This window comes from Lepisma saccharinum, chromosome 4 (genome assembly GCF_977018435.1).
Source record: "Lepisma saccharinum chromosome 4, izLepSacc3.1, whole genome shotgun sequence".
NCBI classification, from domain to species: domain Eukaryota; kingdom Metazoa; phylum Arthropoda; class Insecta; order Zygentoma; family Lepismatidae; genus Lepisma; species Lepisma saccharinum.
Window position 1 is genome coordinate 69,033,914 of NC_139232.1, and position 22,471 is coordinate 69,056,384.

The 22,471-nt window shown below is 39.4% G+C and overlaps 1 protein-coding gene across 6 annotated transcripts in view; it reads right to left on the minus strand.

Moving 5' to 3' along the window:
* Positions 1-668: 668 nt before the first annotated feature.
* tra2 (transformer 2) overlaps positions 669-22,471 on the minus strand; it is a 59,687-nt gene continuing 37,884 nt past the window's right edge. For 4 of the 6 annotated variants that reach the window (XM_083120696.1, XM_083120697.1, XM_083120693.1 and 1 more), the window contains exons 7-8: positions 12,728-12,825; positions 669-1,711 (exon numbers count right to left, since the gene is read on the minus strand). In XM_083120696.1, coding sequence (XP_082976822.1) covers positions 1,686-1,711; positions 12,728-12,825 — 124 coding nt within the window. In that variant the 3' untranslated portion in view covers positions 669-1,685. The other 2 variants (XM_083120698.1, XM_083120695.1) reach the window with 2 other exon arrangements.

The following is a 22,471-nucleotide window of genomic DNA, read 5'->3' on the forward strand; positions in this document are numbered from 1 at the left end:
TTATGAAAATGTTCAATCCCGTATAATTTTAAAGCACTTTCTCCATTGGGAGGACCATGAAAATTGAATGCACAATGCAGAAAACTTAAAACCAGAGGAAGTAAAATTGAGCTTCCAGAGTATATACATGGTGTAATATCTTTGGGATGGACTGATATGGAAGTTTTTGCCAATTCTGATAAAATTACCAATTAAAATTTATTGATATTTTACCAATATCCTACAAAATTGTACTAGTTTTTCAAAGAACCTAAATTGTTTGTTAATTTCCTTAATTACTACATGTAACTAGTTTTTACCTTTGAAAATATGTAAATTTATAGACTTGATTAGAAAGCCAAGAGAATACAAATTATCAATCTACATTAATAAAAATAACAAAATGTCAGGATTTTGTACCAAATTCCACGCTATGTACAGAATTATAAGATCTTTGACACTGTAGGTAATTTTAGTGAAACAAAGATCTGCGTATAACAAGGCAAAATACAGATTAATGTCTCATCCCTAAAATATCTATTTTGTTTGCAGGGGAGGAAAAGTACAGAAATAAAAACCTACTTACCAACACTATTTTTATGTAATGTTTAACACAATCAGTGGTCAAATTATTCAATACACACACACACACACCATAAAAAAAAAAAAAAAAAAAAACCTTTTGTGTTGAAATTCTCTCGTAATGCTGGTAAGCACCATTCAGCCTTAAACAATAATTGAAGTCAGCATACTGTAGTAGATTGCTATGAATTTAGAATAAATTACAGTATTTAATTACGGTTATTCTATTTCCAAACACACACAGAAACGCATACATTCACTGAATACACAGCTGATTCATTCTGAAACCTTATGAAGTGAAAAAAAAATTGCAGATTATCTGATCAAAGACGAAAGTTTCAATTGCAATGCAACCCCCACCCCTTTATAGCAAACTGTTACTGCAAGAATTGACATCAGACCCCTATCCAAATGTACAGAAATTATGAAAATGCATTTCCTTGCTATGTTGTGAATCAATGATTTAAAGAAGATTGAATATGAATATTTTCTTGTAATAAATTTAAAATTATGTATAATTTATCAAACACTGATTCCAAAGCACAAAAATACAAACAACTAAATTAACTGGACTAATGGTAAATTTGTAATGCTTCAATACCCATTCCACAGAATTTCAATTCTTCCCATTTGTGATGGCAATCTTAACAATGAAGATGAATAACAAACCATCACATTATTGCAATCATTTAGAATAGTATAAGAAGATGATCATGCCTAAGGAAGTGCTCATTTACATTAAAGACAATGAAGGAGTACTCTGAATTTTTCAAACTCCATCACCCAACCCCAAACTTACTGTGTCTTCATATCTTCAACATACCAATATTCATTCTCGCGTTTTCTTTCTTCATTTTTCTTCACTTCTACTTTCTCTTTTCAGCTTGCTTCAGCTTCTTGGTAAGAGCTTGAAACTAGCAAGAAATTCTTCGATTCTTATTCTTCAATAAATGACACAGGGTGAAAAAAGATCTACATTTTCTTTCTTGCAATTGAAAACAGCTTGTATCTCTGATCATACTCTTTTTCATATTTGCTTCGAAAGATCTTCATTTTCTGTCTTCGCAACGTCCCCCATCACATATTCATTCAGCTTATGGAACAACTTCTACATTTTTCAAACTTCATCCAATACCACTTGCTTCATTACCTTACAAAAATAAAAACAAGAACAGTTAGAATACATTATCTTTATTCACATGGAGAATCAGTTGCCTACAGTAAGATAAGTTGGGTAAGTAAACAAACTTTCACACAAAGCAGGAACCGCTCAAGTTTCATAAATCATTCAAACTAGTATTTTGAACTAAGTAATTCCTATTTTTTGTCAATATTATTACACAGTCATTGTAACACAAAAAATAAACCAGCCATACAAAAGAGCCATGTCAAAGGAACAGAGTTCATGGACATATTAGTATTATTTTGTACAATCCGCATGACATTTTGACAGATGGCAATGGGCATTTCTCATAAACAAACTACACACTAATTATAAATTGTACTAGTAACACATTTTCCTAACTTCTAGAATGCACATCAAATAAAAATTATTTCAAGAAATGTCCATTGGATAATCATAATGGAATGATTTCATGCAGTTTCCATGTTAATAACATCCATGAGCCCTGTTTATTCAGAAACCCCCCTTTTATGAGATAGCTTGAAAACAATCTTATAAACTAAATGAAGATTTCTTTCAATGTGCATCAAATAAGCTAACAACCTATGTGCTTATTACTTTAACGAGCCACTCTTAGGGGGGACAGGATATATAGCGTAGTTTCCACATGACAAAGTGAAGCAGTAAAGCAGCCCCAAAACCTGGAGATGTTAATACCGACCTGAAATGGGACAGGGTAGAAAATATATGGTAAATAAACAGAAGGTATCAAAGTTAATACATAGGCACTAAAACTCCCACTTACATAATATCAATTACACAATCAAGGAAAAATGTCATACCATTAGGGCTGAGCTGATTACGAGTTTGAACTGATGTCGATACTCTTACACTGTAATAATTAGAAGCTGTATTCAGAATATTTTTATATGTACGATTCCATTGGAATTACACCACATCAAATCAAACTGTGTTCTGCTTTTAAAAACCTCATGAATTATGTAAGAGATAAACTATCAGTTATGTAATTCATGCATTGGGTGGTTTATAATTTTTAAAAAATATGCATTTGCATAACTTACTGGAGAATTACCGTATTTATGCATGTATAATGCACACTGCAATTCAGGTTCAAGAAATGGCTTTCTTAGTTGTAGGTCACAAAGCTGTTGCTATGTGGACCAAGAGGAGAATATTTTGTGTATGCAATAAGTGACAAATCTACATCACCTTCCCCCTCTCCCTCCACTGTGTTTAGCATCCCAAACCTTTCACTTCTGCAACCACCTTGTTCATTTAGTAGTTGAAGAAAGTGAGGTTAAAATTATGTTATGGATTTGCAGCACTCAGGAAGTTATTTTCTATTATTTCTCGCCCAACACATACAGCCAATACACACCCCATGCTCGAATTCTATGCTGCTTTTCTTGGTGTTGCAAAAGTTTCGGTTACAAAGTGAAAAATCACGGGAAATAGCCATTTCACTTCCATAGTGTATGTTTTTAAAATTATTATTAATTACTAATAAATAACCTGGTAATTTGTATTTGAGCCGGTTGTACGTACATGTTATATGAAGTGACAGAAAACATGCATGGTTGTAATGTTGCCATCCAAATAATTCCAAGCATAACAGACACCAAGTTTTTAGGGGAACAAATTTTGGTAAAAAGTGTGCACTACACATGAGTAAATATGGTAAACTGCAAATGTTGTGTGGCTCTTTTACAACCCCCTCCAAATGGCCAACACCCAACACATTTACATCAACTCAGTCCTAACCAATATGCATATGAGGTCACATTTCTAACTACTTTAGTTAAATTGCTTTTACACGTGTAAAAATAATGCATACAATGTGTACAAACAAAGCATCATGACTTTTCATAATATGCTAGAACAGGACTATCAACATATTATTATACACAAAGTTGAGACATAACATGTTGCCTAAAAGAAAATCTTCTGGTTGAGTTCAGTTGTCTGGGATGTTCTCTAATTTCATTGTGTAATGCCTATGTGTAAATAAATAAAACAACACTGTACAAATGCAAATATTATTCTAGAGGTATTGGATCAGCAAGCACATCGTTTACTTTGAGAAATATCACACAATCAAAAACATGAGGACTAAACGTAAGCTAGCATAGAATCATGGTTGTCACTTGATATATAAATTCCACTGTGAAATGAGAAATCAAGTCTCCAGACTATAAATAATAAAAACCTATTTTAAAATATACAAACACATTGAAAAAAATCAACAGCACTAAAAATCATCCCAAAACCCTGAAAAGGGAATGTTTTGTTAAACTAGAAAGCCTTTCTTATATTGGTTCATAGGAGAGTTTGATAGATAATGTTAATAATCAAATAATATTCATCAGTTCAACTGTTCCCAACTGTTTTCATCTGGCAAGTCGTTAAAAGGTTTAGTTTTAATATTTGTTCATGTTGCTTTTATATTTGTAATTTACAGTTTTGAGTTCAATTTCTTAATAATAATCATAATGGCAGGAACAAAATAAGAAATGAATGTATTATTTGTTCAGTTTCCATTTCAACATTTAATTCCTTCATTCCTCCCCATATTTTTTTTCTAATAGCTGCCAGCTAGCATGTATGCAGGACAAAGATTTGGGGGGGGGGGTGCAATTTGAACCTCTGCAAATCTGTCTCCATAGAATCGATCCTTAGACATTTAATTACAAGGCAAGAACAAATACTTTCCATTCCCATTTCATGTCCTTTTCTACCTCTGTTGGTTATTCATGATGATGAATAGATAATAGGGCACACAATTTCATTCCAGGAACAGCAACTTGCATTAATTAACATACAGGCTTGTTAACTGCACCTAAGAACGATACAGATTGTTGCTGGAAAACGTTAACTTCCAATTGATGCATTATTTTGGAATAAGAGGTAGATACCTTGCTTCAGATCCTCGCGGCTATAAAGGACAAGTGATAATGCAGCAATGCAACATGCATAGTGGAGATTCCAGCATTATGTGTGACATTTTACATGCAAAATGTAAAGTTCTGGACACAAGATTGGATTAAAATATTCATAATAGACTGATTTCATAGCTTGAACGTATGAAAAGCATTAACAAAAATGTGTTACATGTGCAAAGCTTTAAAAATGTATCAAAATTTGACTTCATTTGTCTGAAACACACAGGCTACAGATGCTATTAATTTTTGTTGGTGAAATTGCAAATTATATGCATTCACAAATATATAAACCTTAATGCAATTAAAAACAACAATAATTTCCAGATTAATTCATTTTGTTATTACATGGAGTAGCATAATTTTTCGTGTAAATGCCTCATAGATAATATTCCAAATTTTGAATATAGGTAAATTTCCAACGTTACCACAACAACATTGGGGAGGTAAAAAAATGTATATGCAAGCCCCACCCCTCGAGACTCCTGGGCATGCCATTGGCTCTAGTGTTCAAAAGCATTATTCTTGTGTTATCCATAAGATACGAGTTACGGGTTTCATCAGAAGGTAGTACAAGAACAAAATGTTGCATCCTTTATGTTGGATGAGTCATTGCTGTCATAAGTGATATCGGCAAGTGACTGCTTTGGAACAGCCAAACGTAACACTGGCACTGGTAGCAGCCTTCCTCCAGAGAGACTGCCACCAACGGACAGGTGGCGGAATAGGTGCTGGGTGTTTTAAAGATAAAGCACTTGTTGAAGGCAAGAGAAGCTGGACTTATACCCGAACCAAGTTGCAGAAGGAGGAAGGTTTACTGTATTTAACGGAAAAACAAGATATATATATATATATATATATATATATATATATATATATATATATATATATATATATATATATATATATATAAAAATCAAATAAGGTAAAAGGAAACACTCACCGGACAGTAGGAAAATTCAAAATTTTCGCTAATTTATAGCATCATCGGTGTGAGAAGAAACAGAAGTTGGGGTCCTGCAGAGTTGCCAGGTCCCCATTGAAGAAGAAGCGGTGCGTAGAACGAAAAAAACACTGTTTCGTCACCAGGCTCGTTGTAAACTGTGAGTGTGTGGGATGAGTTGGGAGGGAGGGCGGGAGGGTGGTGAGGGTTGGGCATTACTGGGTGGCCTTGTTCAGGCCAGGTGGAGTGGTTGCACTCATGGCCGATATATAGGCCCTCTCCCATCTTTTGCGAACAGAGGTGTTGGCTGGTTGGGGTAGGAGGTGGATGATCGCTACCCGGAAGCAGTCGTTGAAACTGATGTTGTGGTGGTTGGTGTGGACGGCGACAGTGAAGTCCAGGTTGTGGGTGGAGGAGCGGTGGTTATTGATGCGGAGGTTGAGGGCCGTTGATGTTTCCCCCAGGTAAAAATCACCACAGATGTTGCAGGTGAGGATGTAGATAAGGTTTGAGGCATGGCAGGTCCCTTTGGGATGGAGGGTAAATTTGCCAGTGGCCGTGTGCACCTGGAGGGTGTGAGAAGTGATGAGGATGGGGCAGGTCTTGCACCTGGGTCGGTTGCATTTATGGGCAGGGGGGTGTTGGATGTGTGGTGAAGGAGTGTTGTGGACCAGGATGTTTTGGAGGTTAGGGGGGCGTTTGAAAACCACCCTGGGTTTGTCGGGAAATATGTTTTTGGTTTCGGGATCACTGTGGAGGATTGGGAGAAGAGAGTGCAGTGTGTGCCTGATTTTGTTGAGGTGGGGATGATATTGGGTGATGAGTGCAGGTGGGTTGGTGGCAGCAGGTTTCTTGGTGGTAGTGGTATGTGAGGCAGCTCGTGATATTTGCTTGGTGACCAGGATGGAGGGATATCCACGGTTAACCAGGGCCTGGTGTAGGCGGAGGTTATAATTCTGGCGGGAGGTGGGTGAAGTGTTCAGGCGCTGTCCCCTGAGGGCCAGAGAGAATGGAATTGCTTTTTTGGTGTGGAACGGGTGGGAGCTGGAGAAGTGTAGGTATTGCATGTGGTTGGTGGGTTTTATGTGGATGGAGGTAGTCAGGTGTCCTCCCTCGATGTGCACGTCCACATCCAGGAAGGTGATCTGGTTGGGGGAGTGTGTCCAGGTGAATTTTAGGGAACGGAAGTGGTTAAGTTGGTCCAGGAAGGCTGACAAGGATGGTTCTCCATGTGTCCAGAGCATGAAGATGTCGTCGATGAAGCGGAGCCAGAGGAGGGGTTGGAGGGCTTGGGTAGCCAAAAACTCTTGCTCAAGTTGGCCCATGAAGAGGTTTGCATAGGATGGGGCCATTCTGGTACCCATGGCTGTACCTCGGATCTGTAGGAAATTTTGGTTTTCAAAGGTGAAGTTGTTACAAGTGAGGACAAGGTGGGCTAGGTGGGTCAGGAAGTTGGTGCTGGGGTTGTGAGGTTTGGGTCTGCTATTGAGATAGAATTCTATGGAGCGGAGGCCATGGGAGTGAGGTATGTTGGTGTAGAGGGAAGTGACATCAATGGTGGCAAGGATGGTATTTGGGGGCAATGGTGGGAGGGTGCTGATTTTCTGGAGGAAGTGGTTGGTGTCACGGAGGTAGGAGGGCAGAGCTTTCACAAGAGGCTGGAGATGGGAGTCAACAAAGGCTGAGATTCGTTCTGTAGGTGAGTTATAGCTGGACACAATGGGTCTGCCAGGGTTGCCAGGTTTGTGGATTTTGGGCAATAGATAGAAGGTGGGGGTGCGGGGATAGTCGGGTATTAACATGGCAGTGGTACGGGCTGTTAGGCCTTCAGGTGGGCCGCGGGTGTGGATGAAGTCCCGGATTTTGCCTCCCAGCTGACAAGGGGTCCACCACGGTGGTCTTGAACTCTCAAGACTACCTGGCGGAAGCCAACCGCCAGCTGGCTGACCCCTCCACCTACAAACCCACCACAGTTGACCTATCCGCCGAACACCTCACCAAAATCCGGGACTTCATCCACACCCGCGGCCCACCTGAAGGCCTAACAGCCCGTACCACTGCCATGTTAATACCCGACTATCCCCGCACCCCCACCTTCTATCTATTGCCCAAAATCCACAAACCTGGCAACCCTGGCAGACCCATTGTGTCCAGCTATAACTCACCTACAGAACGAATCTCAGCCTTTGTTGACTCCCATCTCCAGCCTCTTGTGAAAGCTCTGCCCTCCTACCTCCGTGACACCAACCACTTCCTCCAGAAAATCAGCACCCTCCCACCATTGCCCCCAAATACCATCCTTGCCACCATTGATGTCACTTCCCTCTACACCAACATACCTCACTCCCATGGCCTCCGCTCCATAGAATTCTATCTCAATAGCAGACCCAAACCTCACAACCCCAGCACCAACTTCCTGACCCACCTAGCCCACCTTGTCCTCACTTGTAACAACTTCACCTTTGAAAACCAAAATTTCCTACAGATCCGAGGTACAGCCATGGGTACCAGAATGGCCCCATCCTATGCAAACCTCTTCATGGGCCAACTTGAGCAAGAGTTTTTGGCTACCCAAGCCCTCCAACCCCTCCTCTGGCTCCGCTTCATCGACGACATCTTCATGCTCTGGACACATGGAGAACCATCCTTGTCAGCCTTCCTGGACCAACTTAACCACTTCCGTTCCCTAAAATTCACCTGGACACACTCCCCCAACCAGATCACCTTCCTGGATGTGGACGTGCACATCGAGGGAGGACACCTGACTACCTCCATCCACATAAAACCCACCAACCACATGCAATACCTACACTTCTCCAGCTCCCACCCGTTCCACACCAAAAAAGCAATTCCATTCTCTCTGGCCCTCAGGGGACAGCGCCTGAACACTTCACCCACCTCCCGCCAGAATTATAACCTCCGCCTACACCAGGCCCTGGTTAACCGTGGATATCCCTCCATCCTGGTCACCAAGCAAATATCACGAGCTGCCTCACATACCACTACCACCAAGAAACCTGCTGCCACCAACCCACCTGCACTCATCACCCAATATCATCCCCACCTCAACAAAATCAGGCACACACTGCACTCTCTTCTCCCAATCCTCCACAGTGATCCCGAAACCAAAAACATATTTCCCGACAAACCCAGGGTGGTTTTCAAACGCCCCCCTAACCTCCAAAACATCCTGGTCCACAACACTCCTTCACCACACATCCAACACCCCCCTGCCCATAAATGCAACCGACCCAGGTGCAAGACCTGCCCCATCCTCATCACTTCTCACACCCTCCAGGTGCACACGGCCACTGGCAAATTTACCCTCCATCCCAAAGGGACCTGCCATGCCTCAAACCTTATCTACATCCTCACCTGCAACATCTGTGGTGATTTTTACCTGGGGGAAACATCAACGGCCCTCAACCTCCGCATCAATAACCACCGCTCCTCCACCCACAACCTGGACTTCACTGTCGCCGTCCACACCAACCACCACAACATCAGTTTCAACGACTGCTTCCGGGTAGCGATCATCCACCTCCTACCCCAACCAGCCAACACCTCTGTTCGCAAAAGATGGGAGAGGGCCTATATATCGGCCATGAGTGCAACCACTCCACCTGGCCTGAACAAGGCCACCCAGTAATGCCCAACCCTCACCACCCTCCCGCCCTCCCTCCCAACTCATCCCACACACTCACAGTTTACAACGAGCCTGGTGACGAAACAGTGTTTTTTTCGTTCTACGCACCGCTTCTTCTTCAATGGGGACCTGGCAACTCTGCAGGACCCCAACTTCTGTTTCTTCTCACACCGATGATGCTATAAATTAGCGAAAATTTTGAATTTTCCTACTGTCCGGTGAGTGTTTCCTTTTACCTTATTTGATTTTTACTTAGCCCTTTTGGCCCTCCTTGCTTTTATCCATTATATATATATATATATATATATATATATATACACACACACACACACTAATGATGAAGGAGACAGTAAACACTTACCACACGAAAAGAAATTATTCAATATTTTGCGATCTATGTCGCATTTTCAAGTTGAAGAAGAAAGATCGGCGTTACTAAGAGAAGTGGCACAGAACACTGACCGTAGCGTCTCTACGATCAGTGTTGCCAGAAACAGTTGATAGATCACGAGAAGTACTTTCACCAGTGTTTACTGTAAGGTGGGTGGGTAATTGGTGGGTAATTTTGGGGAGGAGAGGAAAGGGTTACTGGTTGGCTAGGTTGAGTCCGGGGGGTATAGTGGCGTGCATGCCTGTTATGTAGGTCCTTTCCCAGCGCCTGCGGAAAGATGTGTCAGAGCGGGGGGGGGGGGGGGGGGGGTAAAAGATGGATGATGGCAACACGGAAGCAGTTATTGAAGGTGGTGTTATGGCTGTTGGTGTGGACGGCAACAGTGAAATCGGAGTTTTGGGTGGAGGAACGGTGATTATTAATCCTTAGGTTCAAGGGGGTGGAGGTTTCGCCTATGTAGAAGTTGCCGCAGATTTGACAGATGAGGGTGTAAATTAGGTTGGATGAGTGGCAGGTGCCCTTAGGGTGAAGGGTGAACTCGCCTGCCGCTGTGGGGATCGGGAGGGTGGGGGAGGTGATGAGTATGGAGCAGGTCTTGCATCTGGGTTTGTTGCACCTGTGAGCTGGGGGGAGTGGTGTGGATGGGGTGGGAGTGTTCCGGACCAAGATGTTTTTGAGGTTGGGGGGGCGACGGAAGACGACCCTGGGTTTATCCCGAAAGATGTCCCTGTTATCAGGATCACTCTGCAGGATGGGGAGGAGGGAGTGGAGAGTATGTCTGATTTTCATAATATGGGGGTGGTATTAGGTGATCAGAGTTGGAGGGTTGGTTTTAGGTTGTTTGGTGCGGTTGTGGGAGTTGGCTCTGGTGATTTGTTTGTTGATGAGGGTGGAGGGATAGCCACGGTTGGTTAGGGCTTGGTGCAGGCATAGATTGTAGTTTTGGCGGGATGAGTTGAGGCGCTGGCCTCTGAGGGCAAGGGAGAATGGGATGGCTTTTTTGGTGTGGTAGGGGTGTGAGCTGGAGTAGTGGAGATACTGGAGGTGGTTGGTCGGTTTAATATGTATGGAAGTTTCCAAGTGATCTCCCGCAATGTGGATGTCCACATCTAGGAAGGTCACTTGGTCTTTTGAATGGAACCAGGTGAATTTGAGGGTGGTGAAGTCGTTAAGTTGGTTTAGGAATGTAGTGAGGGAGGGTTCGCCATGTGTCCAGAGGAGAAAAATTTCATCTATGAATCTGAGCCAGAGGAGTGGTTTCAGTTGCTGGGAGTCAAGGAATTCCTGTTCCAGCCTGCCCATGAACAGGTTGGCATAAGAGGGGGCCATGCGGGTACCCATGGCTGTGCCACGTATCTGCAGGTAATGTTGATCACTGAAGCGGAAGTTGTTGCAGGTAAGTACAAGGTTGGCTAGTTGTATCAGGAAGTGAGTGCTGGGATTGTGGGGTTTAGGTCGGCAGTTAAGGAATGATTCTGTGGCACGGAGGCCATGGGCATGGGGAATATTAGTGTAAAGGGATGTGACATCAACAGTTGAGAGGATGGTGTTAGGTGGTAGGGGTGGTAAGTTTTGGATGATGTTAAGGAAGTGGTTGGTGTCACGGAGGTAGGAGGGCAGGGCTTGGACGAGGGGTTGGAGGTGAGAGTCTAGAAAGGCTGAAATGCGTTCAGTGGGTGAATTGTAGCTGGACACAATGGGTCTCCTGAGGTTGTTCGGTTTGTGAATTTTTGGGAGGAGGTAGAAAGTGGGGGTGCAGGGGTTGTCAGGTATGAGTGAGGAGATGGTGGAATTGGATAGGCCTTATATATTTTTTCTAAACCTATATTGGATAACTGGGGTTGGCAAATTCTTCATACTTTTTTGAGGGCAAACCGAAAGAAAGGAAAGTTTTAAAACCCTTATCTCTCCCCCGGTCTAATTATGTAAAAGTGTGCGTACAGAAGTGTGAATAGTGGGGTCTTCCTTATTGCACAACATTACGATAAGTTTGCCCTCAGATGTCAGATGAGGATGCCTACGTTGTTAGGTTATGTCTGATTCTATTAGGATAAATATATTGCAAATTTATTAATTATGCTATTAGAACTAAACCTGGATGTCTGAATTACAGTTTGCCATACTGTTGTGCGATAAGGGAGACGCTGAATGGTGATTGAGCCAAGCTATCATTTGTCCACATACTCTTTCGTGGAGGGGGAGAACAAAAGACACCTTAGTCACACTTTTAGAATGTGTTAAAAAACTAGACATAGCAGAATTTAGTGACTACACTATCGGTTTGGCAATAGTGCGCTTGTTACTTGATCCTAAGGGAGCAGTTCAATATCGCATAATGAATGAATGAGACTGCTATAAAAGCGAGGAGATGAGGAAGAGGTCCCCTGGCATATGGAACAGGTTTCTGGCAAATTTTGTCATCGGCTGGGCTTGAAAAATGTATAGAGGGAAACGAGAGTGTGAACATGAGATCAGAAGAGATAAACGTCCTAATGTTCAACATGTTTTTTTTTTTTTTTTTTTTTGCAGAGAATTAGCTGAACGGATTAAGTGAGTAAACCTTGCTTGTAACCCCTTCCACCCCACCCCCCTCCCTTCACTGTCTATTTCTAGTGATTTTGTGAATTTACAGTAACTTATTTAATGCAATATAACAAATATTGTGTGTACATGCAGTACACCTTTTCTTTCTTTCTGTAATTAATTTTACCATTTTCATTATCTTTCAATAATGTCTTTTCCCTTGTGTGTCCATAAAACATAACTGAGATTTCACTGTATTTAATGATGCATTAAATACAGTGATAGTTCCCTATCTGATATTGGTACTTGTGTCAGTCTTCATCCACCCTGCCAGTTTGATTCAAGGTCACGGGAACACCCTGTATACTTTGTTATCGAATTATATCCACGTCTTGACCTTTTATCATCTACCTCATAAGTTCTCCAACTCCTATGGTCGATCTGCAAATATGAATAACCAAAAGAACAAAATGGAGACTGCTGCCTGGTTCTATTTTACAATAATTGTGTCGCTGAAACAAATCACAACATTTTTGAAAGGTGCTTTTTTTAAAACTTTACAGTATAAATGTGGTTTACTTACGAGGTGAATATGATCTTGAACGAGATCGATCATATCCTCGACGCCTAGATCTATAATAGGGTGAGGGCGATCGTCTGTATCCTCCAGCTCTGTAACCACTGAAATGAAAATGAAAATAATAATGCTTTTATCTTATAAGAACATGTCTATGGGTACAAATTACCCAAGTAAATGTAAAATATATTTTCATGACCGTATATTTCCAGTGAACTCCTCTGTCAGAACCTAGAATCAGCTGTAAGACTTCGGTATTTTAGATTTCACGGACATAGAAACACTGCCTGGGTAAATTTCACACACGCGCGTGATCATGCAATTAAGTTTGGTTTGGTTGTTAATAGATTTCTTGGTTTTTACCAAGTCACATAATAGTATTTTCCAATTTGCAGGTTTCGTGGAACTGTAGTCGAGGAGATAGGTGAAATCAAGCTATTGTGACCACTACACCCTACCTTCCTTCACCCCTTCCTCCCTCCACAAATAATGGTGTCACATGATGCAATGAAATATTGCTGTGCAGTATCAACAACTGCGTGATAAACCGTGTGTCTCCTAGTATATTTCAATGTGTTTTCCCCCCTCATTTTAATGAATTGCAAAATACAATAAAAATGTTCAAAGTTACTGACCAAGAACATGTAATCCATCTCATCATGTTATTGTTTTTATATTTATCTTTTGTTTCTACTTTATGTTGTTTCAGTGCAAAATGGCCAAATAAGACTATTTGAAACTGAGTAAATAAATAAAGGGTCATTCCACATCAAATCAACGCAAAAACTAAGATTTTGACACCCAGCAACTCAGATTTCGATGGAATTTGGTATACACCTTTCCTTTATGGTTGAAAGAAGCCCCCTAATTTTTTTTCACTCTATCTCAAATGGTTTTCATTTTACAGCACATTGAAATGTCATAAAATCAGTGTTGTCTGTCACTCTAGAAACTCTCAACACAAGATACCCTTGCTTACATTTTATTTCTTTTCTCCTTAACCAATCATCAAATCTCTGAAATTTTACACAAAGTTCAATGAAATAATGAGGATTTCAGAAAATAATACATCAGCACTCAAAAAATTTTACAAATGCCTATAAAAACACTAATAATGGATTTGTAGCCTAATTTTTGTGGTGGGAAAAGTAGGTTACGAAAATCTGAATTTTCATCATGTGGGTATGATGGAACCAAGAACTTTTGATGTTGAAAATCATTGCAAAGACATGCTCTTTATCTACAAGACATATTTTTTTTTTTGTTTTTTATTCCTTCTAACAAAAATTTTACGTTTTTTGGAAATTGCCTAAAATTTCAGGGTCAATCCGTACCAAATGGTCCAGCACTGGTCGCTAGACCATTTTTTTAAAAATTTCATTTGCTTGTCGCTGTAATCCCTGTACAAGGGTAGTTCAAAACAGGCATTATTTTTCTAAAAGTAGACTTAGTTTGAAAATGGCAGCCATTTTTGTTCCATGACTTGCAACATTTTTGGCATATGCAGAGAGTTGCGATAATTACAATAACTCAGCTAAGAAAAATTATAGAAATCTGGGGTAAAAAACATTGTTTTCAATACATTTCAGGCTACATTTTATGTTCCGTATCTTTTTCCACTACATCTAATGCAAATGGCTGAAATTTAGGGTCAAAACTGACTGATATTCAATTTCGAAGGGAAATCAATGTATAGGATATTTTTTTTCAGTAGGTAAGCAATGAAACATCAGAGCTATCATTTGTTTCAGAGGAAACATTATTAGTATTTTTATAGGCATTTCCAAAATTTTTGAGTGCTGAGGTAGTTTTTATGAAATTCTCATTATTTTATTGAACTTTGTGTAAAATTTCAAAGAGATCTGATGATTGGTTAAGGAGAAAAGAAATAAAATGTAAGCAAGGGTATCTTGTGTAGAGAGTCTCAAGAGTGATAGACAACATTGATTTAATGATATTTCAAAGTGCTGTAAAATGAAAACAGTTTGAGATAGTGAAAAAAAATTTAGCGGGTTTCTTTCAATCATAAAAGAAAGGTGTATACCAAATTTCATCGAAATCTGAGTTTGTGGGTGTCCTGACCTCGTTGAAATGGTGTGGAATGACCCTAAAGTTAATGAAATTGGTTTAATGAATAAAGACATTTTATTTTTTTTACATGCTTTAAAATAATTATAATTCAGACTTAAGGGGAAGAGGGACAATTTCCCGTAAGCCTCTCTCGCTGCAGCAGCTGCCGATCACTGTTGCCAACTTTGCTCTTTTGAAGACAGATCTGGCTCTTTCGTGCACTTGTTTGGTTGATTGCTTGATTGAGTTGTTGTTTTAAGTCCACTTTATGCACAGTAAGGCTAATCGGGACTGGATCTACATTTTAAAGTGGGATCCGAACCACTATGTGCCTCCAGCGGGTATCGAACCCGGGACTGCACTTGTTTGGCTGTGAACTGTGGCATTCAACACCTGCCCCGCTATGATGCCACTGGCTCCAGCCCACAAAGACCAACTTTGGCCATGAGTGTACATTTTGCACGTGATCTGATATTGTTATATTGGCTGCGTCACCCATCCCATAATTACCTTCCCAGCTACTTTTATATAGCACCGTGGCTAAGGTGAGGTTGACAATATTGTTATACGGGAATACTTTATTTTCGATCTCATATGAGCATCAGTGGATTATTGAGATGGGTGATGCAGCCGAATCTAGGCAGTGAAAATTAAGAATATATTGCCATCACTTTAAGGCTAACGGTAATAGCAGTGCCCCCACCCATCTGACACCTAAAATTACCCTAGCAGGCACTATACAGGGTGTCGCAAAACTCTTTCAACAATGCTTGGGAGCTGGTAGATATCATAAAAACAAGTAACTTTTCCCTATAAAGTTTACCTCGAAAGCGCTTAGTTTCTGTGCTATAAGCGCTTAGAGTCTATCCTGTACGTATGCAACCCAACACAGCAAACGCTTGCTCTGACATAACTAGCAGGGGCACATGGCAGGGTTGCCACTAGCGTTCCTCGTTAAGAGAGACGACTTAAAAACAACAACTTGGGAGTCTTGCCTGAGCCAAATCCAAAACATTAATGATACTTGCGATGTTGTAAGAGGGATTCACAGTATTTATAAACTGACCAAAACAAATAATGGGCAGACTGAAAATCAAGATTACTCATTCTAAAATATCTCCACAATTGATTTGATTTATTTTAATTCACTTTTCTGCCACCTTTGGCTAATCGCGAAGATGAGGATGATATGATGAAATAACAAATGACATCAATGTCTAGATCAGGATTTAAACCCGAGACACCTGGCGCCGTAGCGAGCTGTACTAACCACATCACCACGGAGTGTTTCGTATATCATGCAATATCAACAATTGCAAGGGATACGTGAGATCGGGGAAATCCACGAACGAACAAATGTAAGCATGATGTGTTTGCTGCCTCGTTTCGAACATGCAGACTGTAATGTTATTACAATTTATTTATTAGAAATAAAGTGAACTAGCGCTATTGCAAATCGAGTTCGTTATAAAAAGCAGGCTGAAAATAAACAAAAATCTCCGGCAGATGAATATTCTTGAGCCATTTCGATGACTGAGTACGTTTAGTGATCAACACATGATCCCTCTCTACTGAATGTTCCGGACACGAGTTTCGACCTGGACAAAAATGTCACTGAATCTCATGTCCTCGTATTTACTATTTGCCCAAAAGTGTAGGAAAATTACGTACAATGAGAATAATATAAATTCACACGAATTATTCCGGAAATTCATCTAGATGTCAGAATCTCGCTAGTTTGCTACAAAACGTTGTTTCCAGGGTGAACTAAAAGTTGACATTTTGGTGCCTTCCGAAAATATTACTCTTACACTTCAATGTTGATATCAAGTTGCTACAATGAATGATAAATATGTACAATTTATGACGTGTACTCAATGGTTTCCTTTTGATTATTTTTTTTTTTCACATTCCATGATAAGAATGCTAAGCAGACACAAAATGAGAAAACTAATTCGCACACATGAAAAGAGTGTAAATTATGAGGATTTCTCTTGATGTACCAATATCAAACGATATCGTGAAGTGCAGAACAAACTAGTACAGGCAGTAAGTATGCACCGAGCTCAATGTAATTCCTTTCAGTGAAATATTAATTTCTTCCTACAACTTCTTTAATAGAGCATTCAAGATTAACCAGTTTGAGTGGAGAGAAAGAGAGAGATAGAGAGAGAGAGAGTGGGGAGAGAAAGTTTTTAATTCGCATGTTCCTAGTATTGCAAATAATCGTTGGAATTTTCTTGATACCAATTTTTGAAACATAATTTTTCTTACATGCATATCAGTTGTCGGTAAAATTTATAATTTGCCACTGTTTTCTAAAATAAGCTAGGGGTCTTGGGTTCGAATCCCGGCTTGGGCATGTATGTTTGTGAGTGTACATTCATCAATTTAATCATATCATCACTCATCACCATCTTCGTATATTAGCCAAAAGTGGCACAAACAGCTAAGTAAAACAAAGCAAATCAATCAAGCAATGAATCAATCAATCATTAAATTAAAAGAGCATCGCAATTATTTCCTTATGAGACAAACACGATTAGCAATAACGCTATTACAGATACGCTACGGCGCCAGGTGTCTCGGGTTTAAATCCTGGTGTAGACATTGGTGTCATTTGTTATTTCATCATATCATCCTCATCTTCGCGATTAGCCAAAGGTGGCAGAAAAGCGAATTAAAATAAACCAAATCAATCAAATCAATTATGGAGATAATTTAGAATGAGTAATCTTGAATTTCAGTCTGCCCATTATTTGTTTTGGTCAGTTTACAAATACTCTGAAACCTTCTTACAACATCGTAAGTATCATTAATGTTTTGGATTTGGCTCAGGCAAGACTCCCAAGTTGTTGTTTTTATGTCGTCTCTCTTAACGAGGAACGCTAGTGGCAATCCTGCCACGCGCCCCTGCTAGTTATGTCAGAGCAAGCGTTTGCTGTGTTGGGTTGCATACGTACAGGATAGACTTTAAACGCTCATAGCACAGAAACTAAGCGCTTTCGAGGTAAACTTTATAGGGAAAAGTTACTTGTTTTTATGATATCTACCAGCTCCCAAGCGTTGTTGAAAGAGTTTTGCGACACCCTGTATACAGCCTTCGTTAATCTAGCTCCTTGAAAGTCATCTTTAGCTCTATCAATGGTGAAATGTAGCTGTTTTATGCACATCAGGTTTGGCAACACTACCAGGATGGCGGTATGAGGCAAGGAGAAATGCATTAGGCTTATGGGACCATTATTCTATTAGTTCTCTTGGGATTATCAAACATCCAATGAGGTAGAAAAGTTCATGGATGGAAAAAGGACACGTTGAACTATGTCATAGTAATAGGAAAAGTCGAAACTTCCATTTCATTAGCTGTAACTTAAAAGTAGATCTCTCATAAGGAATACATGGGATTCTGTAAATACTTATTAATATTCTTCAAACATCGTGTCTAGCTTACTAATCAACTTAAAAAATATTTCCACTTGCAACATGGAGAGAAATTCACTCTCTCTCGCATACTAATCCCTTTTTTAAATAGCAGTGCCCAATCAGACGATATTGACATAAATGCACAACTGGTGCGTAATTGTCCCTCTTCGCCTTTAAGTAAATTTCCTTGTGGGTAACATTTACATCCTGCCAGCATGAGAAATTACTCCCCTCCTTAAAAACCCAGGGTTAAAGAAATACAGCACAACATCAACTGTATGTTTTTAGGGCCTTGTGGCTGTGCAAGAACATGTTGATAGAAGCTGAAATTTCTGTTCGATATTAAACCCTAAATTATAAAAGCCTGTGTACCTGATACTTCTTTAACAAAATGCAAATTAAATGTTCATAATACTAGCAGAAGATGGGTTAAGTCAAGTTGTTGACTATATTAGGTATGATACTATGTTACCTTTCCAATCCCCTCCTCCTCCTCAGTAATATTTACATAATTAAGGTGGTGAATGAATCATTGGAGCATTTTTATTTTATTCCCGCCGCACACTGAATCTGACGCAATGAGTCATTTTTGTTGAAACCTGACTTGGGGAATGTTTAACATGGGGCTCTTATGGGCAGCCGCACACATGACGAAACATTTGACTAGTGGGGCAAAATTATGAATTTGTAGGGGCATGCATATTTCGTTTTTGACGAAAAAATGAAATTTGAAAAAACACATTGTAGTGTTAATTTTTAATGTTTTTGAAAGGTGTGAGATGCATTTTGTGACCATGTTTTGTCACGAAATAATGCGAAATGAACTGCAAAAAGCGGAATTAACTCTTAAACACGAAATTTAGGGTTTATTCACCGACGCGACACCTTCTAAGGTCTGAATTATCCTGAGAGTTATGCAATTCCCGGAAAATTGATTAATTCTGCTGTTAATATTGGAGAAACAAAAATTGACTCCTTTACACAGAAATAAACTTAATACTCGGATAACTACATAAATGTGCTATTAGAAGGGATACGTTTATTTTGTGTAATAAGTGCAGTTTTTAAATCAAATTTAGGATTATATTCACAATTTTAAAACCAAAATGTCATTTTATATAGCATTTTTTATGTGATTATTCACCGCTATAACACCGATATTTTATTTTATTTACCGCTTTTGAACCCGAAATTGACTCAGTTTTTGTACCGAAATTTTGCTTTTTTATTTACCAAAAATATGTGCCTCTATGAATTTGGTACCCCAAGGAGCAGTTTGCAACATGCGTGAATCCATTGAATTCAGGCACAGACCTCTACTTACAGACTGGAAAATTACAGGCCAAAATTTTCAAACTGGGGAACAGTATCATGGAGGCGATATTTTTTTATTCAATTGCAAATTAAACGTTTGATTGTATTTGGAGACAGGAGATCGCCAAAGCAGAAAATCTGGATGACTTAGATTAATATTGGTGCATAAAATGTTTGTGTTCAACCTGTGCGAGGTACGGCATTTAACCTTTTGAAACCCAAGACCATTTTGCCATGTAGGTCCTCTGATACAACCTTTTTTTATTTTTCTTTCTTTTCTTCTTCTTCAAAATGCAGTGTTTCATTTAGAAGACTGTAGATCGGAGGCTAATTGCCCTAGACAGACAAATGATATATTCTCATACACAGAATGGACCATAGATTCGGACTGCATACAATTTATGCACATTGAGTGATGTGGGGGAGGGGAGGAACCGGAAAATTCCAATATCTCAGAAAAAAAAATGCTCCTGGACAACGAAGTACAGGATATTGTCAAAATACACATGGGAATGATTGCTGGCATGTCTGGAACAAGAAAATAATTGCACTATTATGATATGAACAATACAATACAACTTGTACACCCAAAACGATATGCCTGTACGCCACTAAGCCATTCAGCAAAATGCGCAGTTACCTTGAAACGACTGTATGTCCAAAGCTAATTGCCCTAAACGCAGAATAAACCATAAAATCGGAAAATATAAAATTTATGTACATTGAGTGTATATATGGATGCGGGGGGAGGAACCCCTCTTAGGGAGGAGATAGATAGGTACCAATTGCGCATTTATTTCAATATCGGCCGAATGGGTACTTCTATTAAAAAAAAAAAACCTGGGTGTATCCAAGAGTATGAAAATCTCTCCATGTTGCAAGTGGAAGCTTTTTTTATGTTGATTATTAAGACTATGTTTGAAAAATATTATGAATAATAATTTTCGGAATCCCATGTATTCCTTACGGCTAATCAAATGGGAGAGTTGACTTTTCCGCTAGTGCATCTTCAAACTGCCCTCTTCCCGTTCACATATTTTTCCATTCCATCGGAAATTTTATATTCCCAAGAGAACTAATAGAATAATGGTCCCATAAGCTTAATGCATTTCTCCTTGCCTCATACGGCCATCATGGTAGTGTTGCCAAACCTGATGTACATAAAAGAACTAAATTTCACCTTAAATGGAGTTAAAACTGACTTTCATGGAGCTAGATTTACGAATGCTGGAGAAAGTGCCTTCTAGGGTAATGCTAGTTGTCAAAGGGGTGGGGGTACTGCTATTATCGTTAACTCTAAATTGATGACAACTTATTCTTAGTTTTCAACATCTAGATCCAGCGGCATCGCTCATCTCAATAATCCACTGATGGTCAAAAATAACACTATTATGTCAATTTCACGTCAAACGTGACACTATAAGGAAGTAGCTTGGGAGATAAGATGGAGTGGGGTGACGCAGCCAATATATCAATATCACGTCACGTGCAAAATGTATAGTTATGACAAAAGTTGGTGTATGTGGGCTGGAACCAGTGATGGCATCATAGTGGGGCACGGGCGCAGGCATCCCAGTTCACAGCCAAACAAGTGAACGAGAGCCAGATCTGGATCCAAAAGAGCAAAGTTGGCACACTGTTACGGATGGAAGAGCTTGGGAAGATTCCCGTGGAGACTGGATATTAAGAAAGAAAACTTAACAAATTTTATCTGTCTATGACAATTATTTCTTGAGTTAAGTTTTTTTGTACTTCGTGGCATGTTTGAAAAGTGCGTACTTGAAAATGTGCAATCGTGAACGAGAATACAGTAAAACCTTGTTAATCCGGACCCAGATAAGCTGAACTTGCTCAAAAAAAAAAAAAAAAAAAAAAGGCAGAATGCAAGTTTTTAAATGTGGCTAGAAGTCAACATTGCATTCGTCATATTGCTCTACCAGACTCCATTGTATTGCTTTACATTTACTGTACTGTATAGTGTACTTAGGCCTATGCCCTTTAAATACACAATAATAATAAATGGCTATAAACTGAGTTTTAATGCACTTTCTGCTGTTCCTTTAGGTTATTTCAGTTAATCCTGACTCTCGTTAAACTGGTCAACTTATACCCCCATTAGTCCAGATTAACGAGGTTTTACTGTACAGGCGAGCAAGGTGACTGGCGGCTAAACATTAAAGCAGCTTAGTGAATGAAGATAAAAGTTTTTCAGCCAACAAATGACCTTATATATATATATATTTTTATGGAATGGTATATTTTGGAGAACAGGTGTTACAGTAAATGTAAGATCAAGATAATGTCCCATTTTTAACATTGCATTTAGCCAATGGAAAACTTCAAATTTGGAAATGTAAAATCGGGGTTCCATTGTAAGCACAGTGAACTGAGGATAGAAGCTGAGAAGAAAAACATGTCTTTCAGCTCATCCTTTAATTTTTATCTAAGTATTCACATGTGACCTTTGGAGCAAATGAGTCTGAACATAGTTGTGCACGTAGTGTGCAAGTAGCGATAAAGACATAACATATTTGTATAAACTTGGCAGTTTTTTTTTTTTAAATAAATGGATTCACTGAAGCTTATGACAATTATGTACAAGTTATGGAGATATTGCAATTTTCATGATAAATTATGCATCTCTACTGTTAAGATATTTAGAATGAAATTGAACTGAAAACAAAAAACACATAGAAATAAAGTGTTGATAGTTGTTACTTGAATCTCTCTCATTTTAAATGTACACCATCTTAAGAAATTATGCACGCCTCTACATTTTGAACACTCAATATATTCTTGCAAGTATCTACATTCTTGAATGAAGTGAGAAGAGCAAGAAACCTTCAGTGAAATTGTCATCGTTTGAATTTGCATTCCAAATCAAGTTTATCCTGTAGCTCCCAACATATTGTAATATTAGTTTTTCTTGTATGTACGCATTGC